General features: G+C 43.4%; 1 protein-coding gene across 14 annotated transcripts in view; it reads left to right on the forward strand.

Moving 5' to 3' along the window:
* kcnma1a (potassium large conductance calcium-activated channel, subfamily M, alpha member 1a) overlaps positions 1 to 22629 on the forward strand; it is a 486207-nt gene that overhangs the window by 77605 nt on the left and 385973 nt on the right. For 12 of the 14 annotated variants that reach the window (XM_055661691.1, XM_055661680.1, XM_055661694.1 and 9 more), the window contains one exon: positions 20516 to 20680. In XM_055661691.1, coding sequence (XP_055517666.1) covers positions 20516 to 20680 — 165 coding nt within the window. Of the gene's footprint in view, positions 1 to 11221; positions 11230 to 20515; positions 20681 to 22629 lie in introns of all 14 variants that reach the window. The other 2 variants (XM_055661690.1, XM_055661692.1) reach the window with 1 other exon arrangement.

The following is a 22629-nucleotide window of genomic DNA, read 5'->3' on the forward strand; positions in this document are numbered from 1 at the left end:
TTTCTGCAGTGTTATTTGGAAAATACCTGGAAAGTATTGCAGAGAGTAAACGTCTGTGCTAAATCAATGAGTGAAATGACTTTTGCAATAAAAATACCTGAATATCTTTCCAAATGAGGTGCATCCACTTCCATCAAAATGTTAGTTTCAAAATGTGCAATATTTTTGCTACAATGTGTAAATCCACTTTCAAAGTTAAAAATTCCACCACACTGATACCATGTTCTATTGGCAAGATTAATCACCATGGGCTCAATGCCTTTATTTGCCTTTTCATTTTCACTCATTGCTTTCTTTAATGCTTATTGCTCTATTCCTCATAGCTCTTTGAATTTAAACTCTTGATTCCCTGCAGCATCAGCCTGCTTGATGCTGTCCTTATTCATTTTGTTTGATTGTGCAAATTAGACGAGCTCAATTTGCTCTCAAATTGTTTCATATGAGTCTGGAAACAGATAAATGTGGACTTCCACAGGAAGATCGATTGGTGCAGTCCGAAGGCTATTAACAGGGAGTTCAACAATTCTTACTAATTTCCTCAAAAGATTTGTATTAGCTTGGAAATTGACTTTCAAGCCAAATGGTCTGAATTAAGATGGGATTCCAGCTGGGGTAACATTACAAAAGGTTCACTTCTTTTTCAAGGTCATGTTGGTGAATTATTTTGTTCCCTCATTTTCAGCAAGTTGACATTGACTGAAAGCAAGCTTTTGTTTGCATGTTGATTCTGAGTGTGTTGTGCTTTCAGTATTTGCATTGACTGAACATGACCTTTAAGCCTCCTTGTGTTGTACCAATTACAGCTGTCTGCCAGTAAGAACATCTGTCAAAATGTGCAGCTCGTAGCATTGTAGAAGATTGCAGGTAGCGTGCCAAGAAATATTTGATTGAGGCAAGGTGATTGGTTCCCTCCGCGAAACACAAAGCGCTGGAGGAAACTAGCGGGTCAGGCAGCATCTGCGGAGGAGATGGACAGAGTCCTGACCCAAAGTGTCGCCTGCCCATTCCCTCCACAGATCCTACCAGACCCACCGCATTCCTCCAGCACTTTGTGTTTTATTCAATATTCTAGCCTCTGCAGTTCCTGTGTCTCTGATTTTGTACTGAATGTTATTTTGTTCATATAATATGTGATAACATTGCGATTGACAGACGTTATCTTGCGGAAAATAATCCTTAATATTATTGACTCTCTCTATAATAGTGACATGACATGTTTTACTCAGAAGGAGAAAGTTTAATCCGTCACTCGAGAGATAGGACTATTGATCGAGCATTCAGTCAGAACCTGAATATCAAATAATTACTCAACTAATTTATTGGCCAGGCAGCACTTATGGAGAGGGAGACTGGATGAGTCGCAGTGGGGTGCAGCTGGTAGAGCTGATGACTTGCAGTACCAAACACCCGGGTCCAATCCCAACTTCCGGAGCTGCCTTTATGGAGTTTGCACGTTCTCCCTGTGACTGTGTGGGTATCCCTCTGAACCTTTCCTATCCATATATCTTCCAAATGTCGTCTAAGAGACATTACTGTATCTGCAAGTGTGTGTGTGTGTGTGTGTGTGTGTGTGTGTGTGTGTGCGCGCGCACGTGCCTGTGTCAGTGTCTGTGTGTGTGTGTGTATGTGTGCTGGGACACACTTAGTCCAACTCCAACATGGCCAAGTAAAATAGTTCCAAAGCATCTGAGTGGGGTGTGATTCAAAATGAAGAGAAAGTTTTCGTTTAGTTTAGAGATTCAGCAAGGAAACAGGACCTTCGGCCCACCAAATCCACACCGATCAACGATCACACGTCAACCCTAGTTCTATGTTTCCCCAACTTCACGTCCTACACTCCAAGGGGCAATTTAAGCAAGGCAATTAACATACCAGATCATCAGGGGAAAACCCACATGGTCACAGGGCCAATATACAAACTCCGTACAGACAGCACCGTAGTCAGTATCGAACCTGGGTCTCTGACGCTGTAAGGCAGCAACTCTATTGCTGCGACACTGTCCCAGAGACACAGGTGGAAATTGGCTTCAACATGTGCTCCTGCAGCTTTCAGAATTGCATCGGCCATGGGTACACTCAGCTTGGTGCCTCTATTTCCTTGGTAACATTCTGGAGGCTGTTTCGATTTTGAAGTCATTCACTCTGTGAAGGGCCTGTTTCTGTGCTGCACAGGCTCATGACTCCATGACTCTTTGTCTCTGAAAGGAACAAAGTGGAGATATTCCCAGAAGAGTTCTGCCATTTAAATGAGGATTCCTTCATCATTTGCTTACGGATCCTTGGAATTGGTTACTGCTGCTCTGAATTCACAGTTGTTGACCATATTTACAGCTAAGATTCATAGACGTTTGAGTTACAAGGAACCATCAGCTAAGGGGGTTAAATGGGACAGTAAGTAATGCACAGAATCAGTAATGATTTCATCTAAGGCCTTCTCCAGCTTCTATTTCTTAAGTTCTTAAACCCCCCAGTGGCTAGTTAAACATTGTTAAACTGCACAATCTCTTACACTAATTGTCATTTATTTTGCCACTTGCTTTTCATCTTTCGAAGCAACCACATCTTTGCAGAAAATACTTCAAAGCACATAACTTGCCTGTAACAGTGCACGACAAAATGTTCTATTTTCAAGATGAAAACATCCCCGAGCCTTAAAACATAATTGGCTTTGCAATTGATTTATTTTTTCACCCAGCCTCCCAACAATAAGAACAAATGACAGAGGCCAAACTTGTAGGAAAATCACAACCTACCAGATGCCATCAGTCAGTGCAATAAAACCAATGTGCATATGTGGAGGAAAGGAATAGCTGACGCTCTGGGTCAAGACCTTTCTTCTCCAGAGAATGCTGTCTGGCCCGCTGAGCTACTCCAGCCTTTTGTGTCTATCTTTGGTTTAAACCAGCATCTGCAGTTCCTTCCCACACAAAGTGCATATGTCATGAACCCAGAGTGCAAATATTTAGGGTAGGAGCAGGGGTGAGTTTGTTCTTCCTGGTTTTGTGGAGGTGTTAAACCCCATGCATTTGCCAGAGGTATGAAGTATTCAACGTGCTTAGTTTAGAGAGAGAGAGAGAAAAATACAGCAAGGAAACAGGCCATTCAGCCCAGTGAGTCTACACTGACCATTGATCACCAGTTCACATTAGTTCTTTCTCATCCTCTCCCCACACACTAATTTAGCTTAGAGATACAGCTTGGAAAAAGGGTCATTTGACCCACTGAATCCACATGGACCATTGATCACCCATTCACACTAGTTCTATGCTATCCCACTCTCTCATCCACACTAGGGACAAATTACAACAGCCAATAAACCTACAAACCATCTTTGGGATGAGGGAGGAGACAAGGGTACCTGGAGAAAACCTGCGCAGTCACAGGGAAGAACGTGCAAACTCCACATAGACGGCACCTTTAATCCGGATCGAACCCGGGGCTCTGGCGCTGTGAGGCAGCAGCTCTACCAGCTGTGTGTCCTGCTCTCAGTCCCTATGCAGCAGGGCTGTTGGAGTTCTCTGGAATAGTGATGACTTGGCTCTCTGCGTGATGACTTCAACTTTCTTCACTGAAGCAGCTGATCAATTAAGACAAAGTCTTATCGTTTATTACCTGCCACCTTCGCAGCTGACAGCGCAGTATTTCCTTTCCCTGAACCGTGTCAGATTACCAGCACCAATCATCCATCCGACTTGAATTTTCCTGCGGTGATTGGCAGGCCTGTGAGATTAAAATGCTGGCCAAGCCAAACATATGCAGAGTTGAGCAAAGCAGCAATTTGCTCTTGATAACGTCTCAGTTGGAGGCTGATTGAGAATGCTTCAAGTTGTCCCGTCTACAAGATACTGCAGGCCTCAAAGTTAACCCTTGCTTTGTGGGAGAATGTACAAACTTCACACAGGTAGCCCCCCCCATAGTCAGGATCAAACCTGGGTCTCTGGTGCTGTTGAGGCAGCAAATCTTCCTCTGCTCCTCACTGTGAAAAGCGAATCGGTGATTGCTTCAGACTCTTCACCCTGGGTCAGTTGCAGTCCCTTGGGGAAGTAATAATGTTTACCTGAGTGACGTACGCAGCAGGTTTGTGAACTGATCTCTCGAGCCGGGTCATGAAACAATAAAGAAGGGTCTCGACCCGAAACGTCGCCCATTCCTTCTCTCCAGAGATGCTGCCTCACACGATGATACTTATTATTCTGTGGAAAGAAAGCTTCTGAATGTCACATCCTCTTTGGGTGTGAATGAATCTGATGGAGGCTTAACCCAACTAATGTTGTCTTTCAGGAAACTCAAGTCATTATTTGGGTAACATCATGTTCTTGACTACTCAAATTATTGTTTGGGTGACTGCTTGATGTAATGGCCGTATTTAATAAGTTGGCTTGGAGCCAAATGGAGCACAGATGGATGAAGGCATATTGACGCCAGATCTATTACCAATGCTGTTGCTACGGTCCCCTCTACACTGCCCAAATAAGCTACCCTGTGGCCGTGACATGTACACCCTGTGAATAAATGAATTACAACATAACACTGCCATTTGGACAGGTACATGGATAGGTTTAGTTTAGAGATATAGCATGAAACACAGGTCCTTTGGCCCACCGAGTCCGCACCGACCAACATTCGCCCATACATTAGTTTGATCCTCCACACATGGGACAATTTACTGAAGCCAATTAACCTACAAAAACCTGCAAGTCTTTGGAATGTGGGAGGAAACCGGGGTGCCCAGAGAAAACCCACGTGGTCACATGGAGAACGTAGGCACCCCAAACAGACAGCACCGGACCTCAAGGGGTTCGAACCCGGGTCTCTGGCGTTGTAAGGCAGTAACTCTACCACTGCGCCACCGTGCTGCCCGATGAGAAAGGTTTAGAGGGATGTGGACCAAACACGGGCCGGTAGGACTAGTGTAGAACGGGGCATCTTGGTCGACGTGGACTAGTTCAAGTTCATATTTATTGCCACATGCACCAATTAAGGTTCAGTGGAATTTGATTTACCATGAAGCCATACAAACAAACGAGCACAATACACAATAGAATATAACATGAAGGTCCACCACAGTGGAATCAACATTCTTCACTGTGGTAGAAGGCAATAACTCTGTCAGCCCTCCTCCTTTGTTCATCTGTGGTTGGGGACATGAATCATCCGCAGTCGCCGCTATGGATGGCCCGATGTACAGGCCCTCTCGTCGGGATGCCCCAAACACCGATGTCGGGACGGATGGACATTCCACGGGTTGGAGGTCCCGAATCAGACGCTTACTACCGGGGACCGGGGCTTCACGACATTCGGCGCTCTTAAAGTCCACGCCATGCCTACGGCTAGAAGCTCCGCAGACCACGGCTTCAGGATGTCATAGTCCACGGGCCAGCAATCGGAGCACTTCTTCTAGCCACTCCCGGCAAGGGATCGCCCGGCTCTCCGCGATGGAAAGTCCGCATTGCGCCCACTGCTGAAGCTCTGGACCCGACTCTGGGAAAGTCCGCACCAATCCAAATTGTTAGGCTGCACCAATCCAAGTTGTTAGGCCGCACCAATGCAAGTTGTTAGGCCGCGAAGGAGGGCTAAATACAACTCGGAGAAAAGTCGCATTCCACCGAGGAATGTGACTTAAAAACAGTTTCCCCCAATTCCCGCCCCCATCCCCCCACACTAAAATACACTTAAACACACTAAAACATACTTTTAGACATATAAAAAACAAAAAAAAAGTAGAAAGGCCGAACAGCTGCAGGCACCACCCATCGACCAAGGTTGGGACAAACAGCCTGTTTCCATATCTATGGCTCGATACATAAAACATATTTTGAGATGAGGATAAATAAAATGTCAGCACAGAACAAAAAATAGGGATTACGCTCACCATAAAACAGAAAAAAATGGTGCTATTTGTAAGGTTAAACCGTTTAATATACACCAAGGACAGGTGTGATGGACACAAAATGCTGGAGTAACTCAGCGGGTCAGGCAGCATCACTAGAGAACATGGATAGCTGATGATTTAGGTGGGACTTTCTTCGTAACAGCTATTGTGATTCAAGTCCATAATAAGACAGTGGTATTCAAGAGGCTTTTAAATACGGATACGAAATACGGCACGCGGATATGTAGAGAATGGAGATCACAGATATCTCACCACAGATATCGAGGGCTGAAGAACCTGCTCCTGTGCTGTACTGTTCTAAGTTCCAATATAACCCAGCACTGAGATAATTTAAGTATCTATTATGTCACTGCAACGATGCATTTTAATTTATCATCATTTGACAGTGAAGTAGTTTTAAATTTGAGGTAAAGGAGTGGAGAAATTGTCCTCCAGGCAGATTTGCTATAGGAAGAAATTAGTTCCAATTGTGACAGCTGCTTTTTCAGTGGGATAATGAACTGCTTCTCATAGTTGAGTTGGTCCTTGGCTGCATTCAAAACTGTAGAAAGTTCTGTCATTGCTTTCAGAGACAAGGTGAAACTCAAACTTTCAATAATAATACTGACTTGGTTTATGCAACCTTCAGCTACTCACCACCCAACATGATTGATGAGTGTTGTGGAAATAGACTTTATTGGAGTGTAGGACATTGCTTATTGATAGACAATAGTCAATAGACAATAGCCAGCACCGCCATTCAATGTGATCATGGCTGATCATCCCCAATCAGTACCCCATTCCTGCCTTCTCCCCATATCCCCTGACTTCGCTATCTTTAAGAGCCCTATCTAGCTCTCTCTTGAAAGTATCCAGAGAACCGGCTTCCACCGCCCTCTGAGGCAGAGAATTTCCACAGTCTCGCAACTCTCTGAGAGAAACAGTTTCCTCATCTCCGTTCTAAATGGCTTACCCTTTATTCTTAAACTGTGGCCCATGATTCTGGACTCCCCCAACATCGGGAACATGTTTCCTGCCTCTAGCGTGTCCAAACCCTTAACAATCTTATATGTTTCAATAAGATATCCTCTCATCCTTCTAAACTCCAGAGTGTACAAGCCCAGCTGCTACATTCTCTAAGCATATGACAGTCCCGCCATCCCGGGAATTAACCTTGTAAACCTTAAACTAACTGAACTACCTTTAAGAATTTGCTCTTTTAAGAAATACAAATGATAGTTATTGATCTAAATCATTCGATTACCATTGAATTTTCCCACAGGATGTTCAGTTTAGATAGGCACATAGATATGTGGGGAATGGAGTAATATGGGCCACATGCAGACAAAAGAGAATATTGTACTTAGCATCCTATTTGGCACAGATAGTCATAAATTCATAAGTTATAGGAGCAGAATCAGGCCATTCAGCCCAAAAAGTCTACTCTGCTATTCAATCATGGCTGATCTATCCTTCCCCCTCAACCACATTCTCCTGCCTTCCCTGAGCTAGGATATTGTTGGCTAGGCCTGTTTCTCTGCTGAACTGTTTTATGTTCAATATTCTACTCTGTTAGCTTCTTGCAAACAATTAATTTCATTGCACTTTGGTGTATAAGACAATAAACTGATATGAATCTGAATATTTTTTCCTCATCTCGGTGGCACCCCTGGAATGATGGAATTATTTAGATTTAATGATGGAATGATTTAGATGAATAACTATAATTTGTATTTCTTAAAAGATTCTCATAAGATTCACAAAGATACATGAGGCATGGGTTCTTGCATTGATTAGTATGTATTGTGGTTATCATGTACATTAAGGTTGACAGACACAAAAGGCTGGAGTAACACAGAAGGCTGTGGAGGCCATCAATGGATAATTTTAAGACAGAGATAGATAGATTCTTGATTAGTGCAGGTGTCGGGATTATGGGGAGAAGGCAGGAGAATGGGGTTCATTCCAAGAGCTCTCCCGAGTTTAAAAAAAAATCAAACTTGTGGTAAGCACGGAGAATGAACGTAGCGGGTACGTCGGAGCTCGGGGTCTCTTAGCGCTAACGGCAGGTACTCGGGAAGACTCGCTAATGGCAGGTAAGCACGGGAAAACTCGTGAAGATTTTTCAACATGATGAAAAATGTCCACGAGAGCCCCGAGTACCGACGAGTGGCCATTACCGTAAATCTCCGAGTTCGAATCAGGGCAAACTCGGGAGAACTCTTGGAATGAACTTGTACCGTGGGACAGGGGTTTTAGTAGGGAGAGATAGAGCAGCCATGATTGAATGGGGGAGTAGACCTGATGGGCCGAATGGCCTAATTCTGCTCCTATCACTTATGAACTTATATGATCAGGCCAGGCGTGGTCTTACAGAATGGTGCAGCAGACTGGAGCTTTCCACATCTGACTCCTATTTCACGTGTTCTGATGACATGGTTATATATAGAAGCGTTAAAGAACACGAGATTTGTCCCGGTTAAATATCAGACGAGAGAGAAAATGTCCCACCACTGCTGAGTATTGGGAATGGTATTTATTAGTATCACGTGTACTGAAATACAGTGTAGAACTTTGACTGCTATCCAGCTAATTCTACTACCACTTATGAACACATATGACCTTATACATGGTTGTTAAACAATGTTGATTGGTTACAAAAGCAAAGCAGAAAAGGAGGGTATTTTGATGGAAAAATATTGCTGAAAAATGTAGGTTCATCTTTGATTGAAATGTGTCCCAGCACCGTTTATGCATTAAAAAAGAACGGCCCTCTACCTTGATATGTTGTTTACAAATCTCGGTAGATAGCTCAGCTGTTGCTGGCCTGGATTCATCTCGTACTGCTTTTTGCAAACAGGACATACTTGGGCAAATTATGCACACGGATCAATAGCAGACAAACAAAGTAGAGACATTTACCTACACAACAGTTCATCCAATTACATTGGAAACAATGTCCAAACTGAAGTCATTTTGGAGTATTATAAGTGACCCTACACTGACCCTAACCCTGGCATATACTTGGGCTGAGGGGTGCAGGCCAAGGAAGGGTAGGGCAAGGGGAATCAGGAACGTTATACTTCCACTCTCCGTTCCTCCTCCACCACACTAATAGGTGGAATCAAACGCCTTGCATGGGGCTATGCATGCACTCTCCACACTATGTTAAGGACATGCATGCATGCCCTCTGAAAGTCAACACAGTTAAGTTCCTGCACAGAGGCCTGGTGGGCTTTCATCATTTAAATCCAGGCAGGATTTCGCATCTGTTTAATGTGTATGGATTTCTCTTCTGAAGGTACATTTCCTGGTAATATCTGTGAACTATTACCAAGACAATTTACATGCCAGTTAATCTAAGTTTCATTTGAAGACTTCGTTTTTATGGTTTGAAACCAGGGAAGGTTTAGTTTAAAGAAGATACTGCGTGGAAACAGGCGCTTTGGCCCACCGAGTCCACACCGACCAGCGATCCCCGCACACTACACACCGCACAATTTACGTTTAAACCAAGCCAATTAACATGCAAACCTGTACGTCTATGGAGTGTGGGAGGAAACCGAAGATCTCGGATAAAACCCACGCGCTCACGGGGAGAACGTACAAACCCCCGCAGACAGCACCCGTAGTCAGGATTGAACCCCAGTCTCTGGTGCTGTAAGGCAGCAGCTCTACCGCTGCGCCACCATGCCTCCCCACGCCGCATGTCTCTGCTCCTAATGCATTTCGACCTCTCGTGATTGCTTCCTTCCATCTCCTCCTATCTATCTCTTCCTGCCATTGTTTGTTATACATTCCCCCTATTCCTCCTTGCTCGCACTTGCCATTGATTGCTGTTAAGTACCTGTCTCAAGTATCTCCTGTGGCACCACGCTCCATTTAACCACAACCCTCTGGGTGAAAAATTTCCCCTCAGATTCCAATTAGATCCTTCCCCTCTCATCTCAAATCTATGTTCGTATGGAGATTCCAGAGATTCACCACTCTAGCATGTTTTATTTTGTAGGTAGACAAAAGTGCTGGAGAAACTCAGCGTGTGAGGCAGCATCTATGGAGAGAAGGAATAGGTGACGTTTCGGGTCTCGACCCGAAACGTCACCTATTCCTTCTCTCCATAGATGCTGCCTCACCCGCTGAGTTTCTCCAGCACTTTTGCCTACCTTCGATTTTTCCAGCATCTGCAGTTCTTTCTTAACAATTTTATTTTGTGATCTCTGCCTTGTCTGATTTTTGTTTTCAGCAATTGCTGAATAATAACCGAGATCAACGGTTAGGAATAATTTGTACCTTGGTGTTTTGATAGCCAAGTAAATGACAGGCAGAGGACAGGAATGTTTTAAAGCTCCCTTAAGGATATATATGAAACAAGACGAGGTGCTGAAATTGGCAATGACTGATAATGGTCGATGGTATGATTGCGAGCATTGTCTTCTTTAAGGGCCGTTTGCCTCTGGTTATGTTCCAGAGAAATTAGCTTATTCTGCCCGCTGGGAAAAGGAGCCTTGCACTCGTGCATTAATGAAACCTTGACAAACAGGTATTCTAATATCCAGCTACAACTGAATCGATCTTTGGTGCATAAAGAGGTTCTAGGAGGTAGGAAATGTTTTGCATTTTAGAAAAAAAAACACAGCAAGTTAAAAATGTAGAAGAGGAAATGTACGAACATGAAAGGCATTTGTTTCGGAGTCAGGTTGAAGAAAAGCTTTTGTTGTGTGCTAGCCAGTCAGCAGAAAGACGATACATGATTACAATCGGGCCATTCATAGTGTACAGATACATGATCAAGGGAATAACGTTTAGCGCAAGGTACAATCCAATTAAAGTTAGTCTAAAGGTCTCCAATGTGGTCACCTGTTCAGAGCAGATCTTATGTTTGAATTAGGTAACCTTTCATTTTATCAAACTTAAATGATATGAAGTGCGTTCATCCAAGAAAGAGAGATCCCTTTTACAATGTCTAATCATGTACAAGCCAGCATAGGTCATGGCTTTTAGAGTGTGGGGAATTCTAGCCAATTAATCCCAAGAGATTGGCCAGCTGCTCAACATCATGGCAGGTCCAATCTTGACCTCGACTCTGCTTTCCTTCCCACTTCCATAATACCTGACTTCCAAACTGTTCATCGAGAGCTCGGCCTTGAATATGTATCATTCAACCTTCAAAAATTCACGTCTCTCAGGATAATTCCACCACCTGGTGTATTGATCCAGTGTCCTCTTATTCCGAATCACCGCGTTCTACATTCCCCCACAAGGAAATGTTGCAGCTTTATAGGAACTTTATAGAAGAGGAAGCGGGTGGCATGGTGGCGTAACGGTAGAGTTGCTGCTTTACAGCGCCAGAGGCCCAGGTTCAATCCTGACTACAGGTGCTCTCTGTACAGAGTTTGTCCTCTCTCCCAGTGAGCTGCGAGGGTTTTATCCGGGAGCTCCGGTTTCCTCCCACACTCCACTGTACAGTTCCATGTTCTATATAAGGGCGAAATATCCTTTCAGATCATACCTTGCCAATAACTACAGAATATTATGTTTGAATAAGGTAACCTTTCATTTAGACACGAACAGCAAGGAACGATGTGCACAATGGCACCTTATTGTTTGCAAAGAGCAAAGGCCAAGCCTGTTGCATGATTCTTCACTTGCCAAAGATGGAATCTGAGTTCAGCTGATGTCACGAGCTTGAACCCTTGCCCACCTCCTTACAATGCTTGCGAGAAGGATCTGAACTTGAAATGCCACCTACTTATGCTCTCCAGAGACACAGCCCTGAGTTGCCGAGTTACTTCAGTACCTTGTGTATTTTTTTAAATTAACCCTACAATGGTTTTTGTGGTTATATACTTTCGGCTACAAGGGGAGATTTGAGATGAAATTCTTCCTTAGACACCAAAAGCTGGAGTAATCTAGCGGGTCAGACAGCATCCCTGGAGAAAAGGAATAGGTGACGTTTCGGGTCGAGACCCTTCTTCAGACGCTTGCTGTGCAGGTTCTCCCAAAAGCAGTGGACAGCGGATACAATTTGGAAAGGAGAGTCTTGGCTGCAGCTTGCAACATCATGGAAAGTGTCTTCCTCAATGTCAAAACACAGTTTGATAGCCAGTGACACAACGGACCGCAACTAATTAAATATGTAAATTATAGCAAAAGATTCCATTATAACTCTGTGGCTGACGGTCAAACTCTTGGTTTTGTTCTATTCATACTTTCGGAGGCCAAGGTATAAAAGCACCATGCTGATTTAGGACACTGAATTATTGATTGATTTGCAAAGCCTTGCATGATCAGTGTCGCAGAGAGAGCCCTGCTGCCCGTCATTGATTCACATCTATTCACTGTGAGTTGGCGGCGAAGGCGAACTTTCTATGTTCCAGACACAATAAACATCAAATGACTTTGTGTAACACGATGCCTCTGAATTGTCGCGTGCCTCACTCTGCCTTGCAACGTGTTCAATGCCCCACAAAACCACGCATTCTCAAGTTCCAAAGACGCACAGGTGTGTAGGTTAATTGGCTTGGTGTATGTGTACACCAAGTCCCTAGTGGGTGGAGGATAATGTTAATGTGCGGGGATCTCTGGTCAGCACGGACTCGGTGGGCCGAAGGGCCTGTTTCCGCACTGTATATCTAAAACTAAAAACACACCTAACCGCCTCGCCCCAGCACCACCTCATCTCAATCTCTAATTATAGAGTCATACAGCATGGAAACATGCCATTCAGCCCAACTTGCCTACGGTGGCCAACATGCCCCATCTAGACTAGCCCCACTCGCCTCCATTCCATTGTGGACATTATTGAAGCAACGAACAAGAAGGTGCACCAACGCCTCTACTTCCTTCGAAGGCTGAGGATGTTTGGCATGTCGCCTACCTACAACTCTCACCAACTTCTACAGATGCGCCACAGAAAGCATTTTATCAGGATGCATCCCAGCTTGGTTTGGGAACAGCTCCATCCAAGACCGCATGAAATTGTAGCAAATTATGGATGCAGCCCAGGCCATCACACAAACCATCCTACCTTCTATTGACTCCATTTATATCTCATGCTGCCTTGGCAAGGCCAGCAGCATAATCAAGGACCAGTCGCACCCTGACCACTCCCTCGTCTCCCCTCTCCCATCAGGCAAAAGGTACAGACTTGTGAAAACGCACACCTCCAGATTCAGGGACAGTTTCTTCCCAGCTGTTATCAGGCAACTGAATCATCCTACCACAACCAGAGAGCAGTGCTGAACTACTATCTATCTCTTTGGTGACCCTTGGACTATTGTTGACCGGACTTTGTTGGCTTCACCTTGCACTGAATGTTATTCCCTTATCATGTATCTATCTATACACTGTAAATGGATCGATTGTAATCAGGTCTTGTCTTTCTGCTGACTGGTTAGCACGCTGCAAAAAGCTTTTCACTGTACCTCGGTACACGTGACTATAAACTACTATAAACTAACTGAATATTGTCTGTGGATATGGTGCACTACAATGCTAAGAACTATTTTCCACACTCTGTTATGTTCCCCTTTGCTCTACTGCTGTATTTGAGTTTGCCTTGTTTGTAGTGGTGGAGGCAATCAGCAGATAAGGCAGAATCCGATGAGGGAATGGACAGGTGATGTTTTGGGCCGGGACACTTTTTCAGACTGAATGAAGTCGGGGGCCATGTTCTCCCAAAGGGCCACTTGAACCCCCCCACCCAGTAAACAGGCCTGGCTACCAGAAAACTCCGGAACTCTGGGCTGAGCTGAGGCCACAGTCAATGAGCCACAGCTGCATCCAATTAGTGGTGCTTGCAGACCTATGGTCACATATCACCTGCTGCTCGTCAGCCCCACCCCTCATCAACCCAGGAGGTGCAGTCAGTGGAAAGAGTGGGAGGATGCAGGACAGCAAGTGTGGTGGGTGAGCAGCAAGCGGAGGGGTAGTGACTCGGGGGGGGGGGTGTAAGAAGGGGGGGGGGGGGTGGAAGAAGAGTAGAAAGCGGAAGGGAAGAAGGGGGGAGGGGAGTAAGAAGGGGGAGAAGAGGGGAAAGGGGGGGGGAAAGAAGGGGGGAGGGGAGTAGTAGAAAGGGGGAGAAGAGTAGAAAGGGGGGGGGGGGGAATAAGGGGGGAGGGGAGTAGTAGGAGGGGGAGGGGAGTAGGGGGAGTGGGAGGAAGTATCCATTAATTATGCCTCTTCAGTGATGATGAAGTACCACACCTTTGCAGCCCTGGACCTTCTTGTTGCTCTTGTCCGTCTTTAGAAATAGACCATATTATGTGAGTTCACCCGACTATGAATGTCCGTGCAGTCATGACAAAATATTTGCATTTCTATAATTATCGTGCACATGTCTCCGAAGGAACTCATGATTCTGAAATCAGTCGTATCTTCTATCCCTTCTAAGGATGTGTCTATAATTTAGCCCGGTTCATTCAGTGAGCTGCTTGTAAAATCTCTGGTGTGCTGCCTGGGTTAATTCTGCAGTATCTCCTCCAGCCAATGTCTGTGTGATCCATTCATTTGAAATTAAATCAAACAACACCCACGACCACATGTTGACCACAGACCTGTTACCACAGCCACGTTTGCTTTCCTCTCTCCTCTAATACAAAACATTTTTAACATCCAATATCAGTAGAAATAAATGAATGTGTGAATATCTTTTTTTTTTAAGTATATCCCATGCCTCTAGTGCCCAGTTATCACAATGATGTTCTTTCCTAAGAGATTTGAGACGCTATTGGAATCTATTTGAAGGTGATCCACATCTGCTTAAAGGTTTTATTTGTTCCATAACTCTGCTTTAAGTGTCGAATAGGTCGAGAGGACACATACAAGATTCAATTGTGCACATCCAATATTAGCCACAACCTCAAGCAACACGTTCTTCTTCTCCAGTCCCTTTCAGTCTTTCCTCTGTGGCCTGAGGATTGTTTGAACATTGAGTCATCAATAGGTGGCATTGAGAAGTCAATGGAGTTTGCAGCACAACTCCAGAGTCAGGGTAGTACTGGCTTCCAGAGCCTAGTGATGGTAAAACAATTGGAATCGCTAGGATACTGTATTTACCATGAATTCAGTGAATCTGTGGAATTCATTGCCGCGGGAGGTGGTGGAGGCCAAGTCGTTGGGTATTTTTAAAGTGCAGATTGAAAGGTTCTGGATTAGTACGGGCATCAAAGGTTACGGGGAAAAAAAACGGAGCATGGGGTTGAGAGGATAAAAATAGATCATCCATGATCAAATAATGGACCAGACTTGATGGGCCGAATGGCTTAATTCTGCGTCTTTCAGATTCAGATTCAATTTTAATTGTCATTATGAAGGATGCATTTAGTCTTTGTCTATATTATGAAGAATTTGGTTAACTTCTCAAAAGCCTCCTGTAGACCTTGGGCTGTTTTCAATTCTCAGCTTTAAAGAACATCTGGACAATGTTTCACAATTGAAATTTTCGGAAAGTCTGCAATTCTCCCTGCTTGAGTATCTCTGCCAGTAGGAGGCAGTCTGCAGGTGTCTGTAATTACTATTGTATTGTATTGTATATCTTTATTGTCATTTCCTGAGTATTCACATACCCAGAGGAAACAAAAAAACGTTGCTCAACCAGTGTCCATTCGGTGTGCATTAAAAATAAATAGAAATAAAAATACATATATCATGAACAAATTTAACACTCTACTAAACATTCAACAGGCGTTCCGATCGGCAGCGGCACAACAGTGGCTCTGCTGCAGTGTGTCCAGGTTGGTGGTTGGTTCGCGATACTTTGGCAGGGGGCAAAGTCCGTTTAGCAGTCTTATAGCCTGCGGGAAGAAGCTGAGGAGCATCCTGCTGGTTTTGCATTACAATCACAGAATGGAAAATAAACTTGGCCAAGCTTTGTACAACCTCAAACTAAAATGTATATGAAGACTGCCTTGGTATTGAGAGCAGTGTTTAGTTAGTTAGTTTAGTTTACGGTCCAGTGAACAGCTTCTGTTGCATGCTATCCAGTCAGCGGAAAGACGACACATGATTCCAATCGAGCCATTTACAGTGTACATGATATCACAGTTAAAGTAGGAAATGTTGCTGTAGCAGTAGAGCTTTATGTGGAGGGATTGTAATATGTGATTGTAAATCTGCTTCTGTGGCTGGCACGCAAATAGTCGCCTGCGTTGGGTACCATCTTGGAAACAGATCAGTGGTGATGTGTGTGTGTGTGTGGAAAAAGAGCAGTGATTTTGTTTAAACCTTTGTAGAGCTCTGTGTTGGGGCATGTGTGTGGGGATCACTAAACACGTGGTTAAACTCCAATGAGTAAGAACACATGGCTGCAGTAATGTGTCTTCTTTTTTTTTGTTATATTTTATTTTATTAGAAGTAAGCACAGTCATATGGCACCAAAGTGCCTAATATATATTTTCATAATACATTTTATGTACAACTTCTTATTTTTTTTTGTTACATTGAAAAAAGATGAGAATAAGAAAAAGAAGTTAGATAGTAAAGGATAGAAAGATGTGAAATATATAGTGTGTGAAGAAAGAAAACAAGTAAATGAAGAAAGTTGAGAGAGAAAATAGTGAAAAGAAAAGGAGATCATTATTTATAATCTTGACCAACTTGTAATGTGTCTTCTTTAAAGTGCCCACCCAAAAACCGTCACTTTTGGGGCTGTCCCACTGTACGAGCTAATTCAAAAGTTCTCCCGAGTTTCCCCTGATTCGAACTAGGAGAATTACGGCAATAGCCATTCGTAGGTACTCGGGGCTCTCGTGGACATTTTTCAACATGTTTGTACAACCTCAAACTAAAATGTATATGAAGACTGCCTTGGTATTGAGAGCAGTGTTTAGTTAGTTAGTTTAGTTTAATCACATATTTCAACATGTTGAAAAATCTTCACAAGGCTTCCTGAGCTTACTGCATTGCCCAAGTACCTGCCGTTAGCGTTTCAAGCCGCTAAGAGACGTCCCGAGCTCCGACGTACCCGCAACGTACATTCTACGTGCTTACCACTAGTTTGATTTTTTTTTAAACTCGGGAGAGCTCTTGAATTAACTCGTACAGTGGGACAGCCCCATTACTGCAAAGATAGACACAAACTGTGACCTCATGTTCTAGATTCCCCCACAAAGAAAACATCCACCATGTCAAAAACGTTCAGAATTTTGAATGTTTCGATCAAATAACGTATCATTCTTCTAAACTCTAAGAATGGGCCCATTCTGCTCAATTGAATTTCAAGAGTCAATCACTTCATCCAACCTTGGGGATCTTTGAACAGCCCCTGATGTAAATATATTTATTCTTGAACAAAACCAAGCTGTACACAGTTGAGATATTACACACATAATGCTCTGGTGATCAGCATGGTTTAAATATAGATTTATTTCAGTATGATGATGATTGGTGTGACTGGTCCATGATTGGACTGATGTTTCAGTTCCTGCCTGAGGAGTTGCTGACATGTGCATTCTCAATGTGATTCCTGATACCCTGAAACTCAGCCAATGGTAATAATGGCAATAGCAGATGGACATAGAGAGCTGCTGCCTCACAGTCCCAGCGACATGTGTTCGATCCTGACCTCGGGTTCTGTCTGCGTGGAGCTTGCAGGTTCTCCCTGTGACTGCATGAATTTCCTCTGGAAGCTCCAGTTTCCTCCCACATCCCAATAAACAGGAGGGTTGGTAGCCTAACTGGCCACTATAAATTACCTCAGGTGCGTGGGTGAATGGTAGAATCTGGGAGGTGTTGAGAATGTAGGAAGAGTTAATTGGGAACCATGTAGAACAGAGCGTAAATAGATGGTTAATGGTAGGTATAGACTCGAGTATCAGATATTTAAGCAGACAAGTGAGACACCAGATGTCTAAAGTTACTAGAGAGTATTCTGAGGGATAAGGCATACATGCATTTAGATGGACAGTGGCTGATTAGGGATAGGCCGTGGTAGGTCACATCTGAGTTTGAATCTGAGTTTTTAGATAATGGCAGATACTATTGCAACATTTAAGAAACCTTCAGACGGGGATATGGGTAGAATAGGTTTAGAAGGCGTCAAATGCAGGAAGGTGGGACTCGTGTAGATGGGGCATGTTGGTCTGTGTGGGCGTTGGGCTGATGGGCCTGTTTCCACACTGTAGGACCTCGGAGGGTTGTGCTGGGGGAAGTATTCAGTTGAGTAAATATGATGGCCTGCAGCTTTTCAGGAAGGTTATACTGACCGTGTGAGTTTCAAACACACCAGTGACCTGTAGACTTGACGTCATATTTGGGGATGGAGCTTTGCATCAGCAATGTGTCAGGCTCAAATTCTGCTTGGGAAGATTAAATCTAATTTCATATTTTGAAACCACAACTGATCGTAATTGAACCCATTGGGAAGTATATACAGTTGTGGCTTTTAAAATACATATTATATAGTCCTATATATATATATTGCATATTTATACATTTATTTTAAATTATACTTTATTATACATATATAATTTGTTATATATACATAAACACATATAATTATATAGATATAGATATAGATATAGATATATATATATATATAGATATATATATAAATAATTATATGTGTGTGTATATATATATATAAAAATAATGATATGTGTATATATATATATATAAATAATATATACATGTGTGTGTGTATATATATGTGTGTGTGTATATATATATGTGTGTGTATGTGTGTGTGTATATATATGTGTGTATGTGTATATATATGTATGTGTGTGTGTGTACATATGTGTGTGTGTGTATATGTATGTGTGTGTGTGTGTGTATATATACATGTGTGTGTGTGTATATGTGTGTATGTATGTATGTATATATAAAGAATTAGATGACATGGATGAGCTGGGCCAAAGGGCTTGATCCCATGCTGTCCAGCTCAATGACTCTAAAATCCACAAGCCACAGGATCCTGAACTATAACCGCGAGCAAATTGCTAAAAATATTTTAATTAGAGGAAACCAAACTCTGAGGTCTGTTTCGAATGAAATTCTGATTAAAAGTTGTAAACTTGAAACATGTTCATTCAGGTAGCACACCGCAGCATAGAGTATTCATTTGAAATCAAAACATTGCAAATTAGTTTAGTATTTTGAATGATGAATACGTTTATTGTCATTGCACAATACTGTCCAAACGAAGTTCCATTACATCTCCTCCGGTTAAAAAAGAAAAATACAAACACGACAACCATTAACACATATGTACACTTTAATAAAATAATAAATAGGTATTTTAAAAGAATTTAAAAGAATTTAAAGAATGTTACATTTCTTGGAATTACATTTTGCTTCCCCAGTGTTCTCTGTTGGAATTTAGCGCTTTTATCGCACATGGGTAGAAACTATTTTTTAGTCTACCGGTGCGAGCCTTCAGAGTCCTGAATCGCCTCCCAGAGGGTAGCAGAGTGAAAAGGTGGCTGGCAGGGTGGGATGTGTCCTGCTTGATATTTGTGGCCCGGCGCAAGCATCGGGCCCTATATATATCATCCAAGGAGGGCAGTTGGGCGTTTGTAATGCTCTGCGCAGTTTTTATAATTACCTGCGGCGCCCTCCTCTCAGCCACAGTGCAGCTAGCAAACCACACCAGGATTCCATAGGAGAGGATACTTTCCACGGCGCATCGGTAGAAGGACAGCAGCAGCGGCTGAGAGACGTTAGCTCTCCGTAGAGACCTCAGGAAATACAGCCGCTGATGTGACTTCTTCATGAGAGTGACGGTGTTCATTTGCCATTTGAGGTCCTGGGAGATGTTTATTCCCAGGAACTTAAAGCCAGTGACTCTCTCCACCATGTCTCCTTTGATGTATAAGGGAGCAGGTTCCTCTCTCCTCTTCCTCCTGAAGTCAACCACCAGCTCTCTTGTCTTTGATGGATTGAGAACCAGGTTGTTTTTGGTACACCAGACAGTCAGTTTTTGGACTTCATCCCTGTAGGCAGACTCGTCGTTGTTGTTTATCAGTCCCACCACAGTCGTGTCGTCCACAAACTTGATGATCCTGTTTGTACTGTGTGTTGGTATACAGTCATAAGTGTATATTGTATACAAGATGGGACTCAGCACACAACCTTGTGGCGCTCCTGTGCTGAGCGTCAGGACTGGGGAGTAATTAGACCCCATCCTGACAGTCTGTGGGCGATCTGTTAAAAAGTCCTTAATCCATCCGCGTGTGTTTGCATCTCGGCTCGTATAAAATAAATCTGCATTTGGACCTGACAACGTCATATCACATGGAAACAGGTCCTTCACCGCAACTTGCCCACACCGGCCAACGTGTCCCATCTATATTAGTCCCACCTGCCTGCATTTGATCCATATATCTCTAAGCCTGTCCTATCCATGTGGCTGCCTAAATGTTTCTTAAACATTATGATAGTCACTGGTTTAACTTCCTCCTCCTGCATTTGTTCCATACACCAAAACTTTTTACACAAGAAATGTCCCCTCAGGTTACTATTAAATGTTTTGCATGATAGAAGGCCTCCCATCTTTCATCCACTGGGTGAAATAGGGTTTACAAAAACCGTCACTTGAAGTTTGTTGATGTTGGTTGTGCATTACAGTAAATTAACTTTTCTTCCAGAATTATATGTCTAGACACAAACTCAAACTCTCTATGTCCTTCTGTTTGCTTCTCCCAGGATGTGCAGAAAATTGGTGGTGCAGCCAATCAGGCTGACGACGCTAACCAGGACCTGGATGAGAAGGAGGGGGAGATACCACAGGGAGAGGTGGGCTGGATGACCTCGGTCAAGGACTGGGCCGGAGTCATGATATCCGCCCAGACACTCACAGGCCGTGTTCTCGTAAGTCTTCATTTTCACTCCTCATGATATGCGTTGTCCTTCCTATGTTGATGCATTGACGTTGCCTCTGCCAACTAGTACTGCAGATGAGACGTCTATGGATGGTTGATGGCCGTGATATATTGCCATCTAATAACAATGTGAGGCTCCTGGAGGCAGTCTAGACACTGTGGAATTGTTTGAGCATTGTTCAGCGATGTTGTTTTGCAGCATCTTTGAAAACAGTAATTATAATTCTGGCCAAGTGATGTATTATTTTTTTACCTGCTACTTAAGAATGCTGGCCAGCTCTCTGATAAATCTTTCTCAAATAATTGTTGCTGAAGTTCCTATCTAAGAAGCAGTTAAAGCATTACAAGTGTAAATTATCCAGAAACAAAATAGAAGCTGGGGGGTTTATGCAACTGGGAAGGTTGAGGAGCACAATGCTACCTTTGTATTTGCCAGCAATCTTGTCTCCTTCAATTAGCCAAGACTGGGGTGTAAGTTCTGGTCATGAATTGCCTTCCTGATAGGAAGCAGGTAGAAGATCAGCAAGTGCGGGCAGTTCTCCTGAAAGACCTTTCATTCACACCACAAGACCCTGCACTCTTTGAAACCATGTGTTTGTGATTTCACCAAGTGGGGTGTATTTAAGAGCCTTATGCCCCTGTCCCACTTAGGAAACCTGAACGGAAACCTCTGGAGACTTTGCGCCCCACCCAAGGTTTCCATGCGGTTCCCGGAGGTTGCAGGTGGTTGCCGGAGGTTGCAGGTAGAGGAAGCAGGTAGGGAGACTGACAAAAACCTCCAGCAACCGAACGGAAACCTTGGGTGGGGCGCAAAGTCTCCAGAGGTTTCCGTTCAGGTTTCCTAAGTGGGACAGGGGCATTAGTTTAGGCTGCATCTTGATCTGGTTCCTGTCAGCACAACTGCTTTGGCCCTGAGTTGAAGGCAAATTAGTTTTGCATTTGGTGCCATTACCTTTACGTGCAAGTGGTTGGATGCCTGATTCAGGCTCTGAAAACCTAACTCGATGATATATCCCATTAGGAAAGTTAGAGATTTTCCATCCAGTTAACTCCTGTGCAATAACACATTTAATTTCTCGGGCTGACTGTTCTAAATTTAGTCTTGCCCAAAAGGTTGGAGGAGATATTTGTAATGTATATTTTGCAATAGATGCTATCATTTCAAAAGACTGTTTATCCATTGTGCACATGTAGAATACCGTCTACTTTCTGCAGCTAACTGAATTATCAATGATCAGGGATTGATATTATAAAACAGTTATTGTTAATGTGATCATTCACTCTGTAATTCAATAAAGAAGTTGCTGATTTAATATAATGAAGGTATCATTGTCTGGGTCTAGTCCTGTAAGTACAGTGTTTACATGTTCTCCCTGTAACCACATCACAGGAAATACGTATGATTTCCTCCCACTTCCCCAAGATGTAAAGATTAATAGGTTAATTGGTCACTGTAAATAGTCTCTCTGCGGTAAGTAAATAGAGAAATCCAAATATTTGTTGCTGAACTTAGAGCCATCCTCTATTTCAACATAGTTAGCAATCAATGACTGAGACTGTGTGTTGATTATAATCAATTTAATTGATTGAGTGATACAGCACTTTGGCTCACTGTGAGTCCACACTGATCACCCGTTCACACTTGTTCTATGTTGTCCCACATTCGCATCCACTCCATGCACACAAGGAGCAATTTTACATAAACCAATGAACCTAGTGGCTCAGCACCTCAACTCCCCCTCACATTCCGAATCCGACTTCTCTGTCCTGGGCCTCCTCCATGGCCAGAGTGAACACCACCGGAAACTGGATGAGCAACACCTCATATTCCGCTTGGGCAGTCTGCACCCCAGTGGCATAAACATTGAATTCACCAATTTCCGGTAGCCTTTGCTGTCTCCTCCCCTTCTCAGCTTTCCCTCAGCCCTCGGGCTCCTC

Source organism: Leucoraja erinacea, chromosome 34 (genome assembly GCF_028641065.1).
Source record: "Leucoraja erinacea ecotype New England chromosome 34, Leri_hhj_1, whole genome shotgun sequence".
Classification (NCBI taxonomy): Eukaryota; Metazoa; Chordata; class Chondrichthyes; order Rajiformes; family Rajidae; genus Leucoraja; species Leucoraja erinaceus.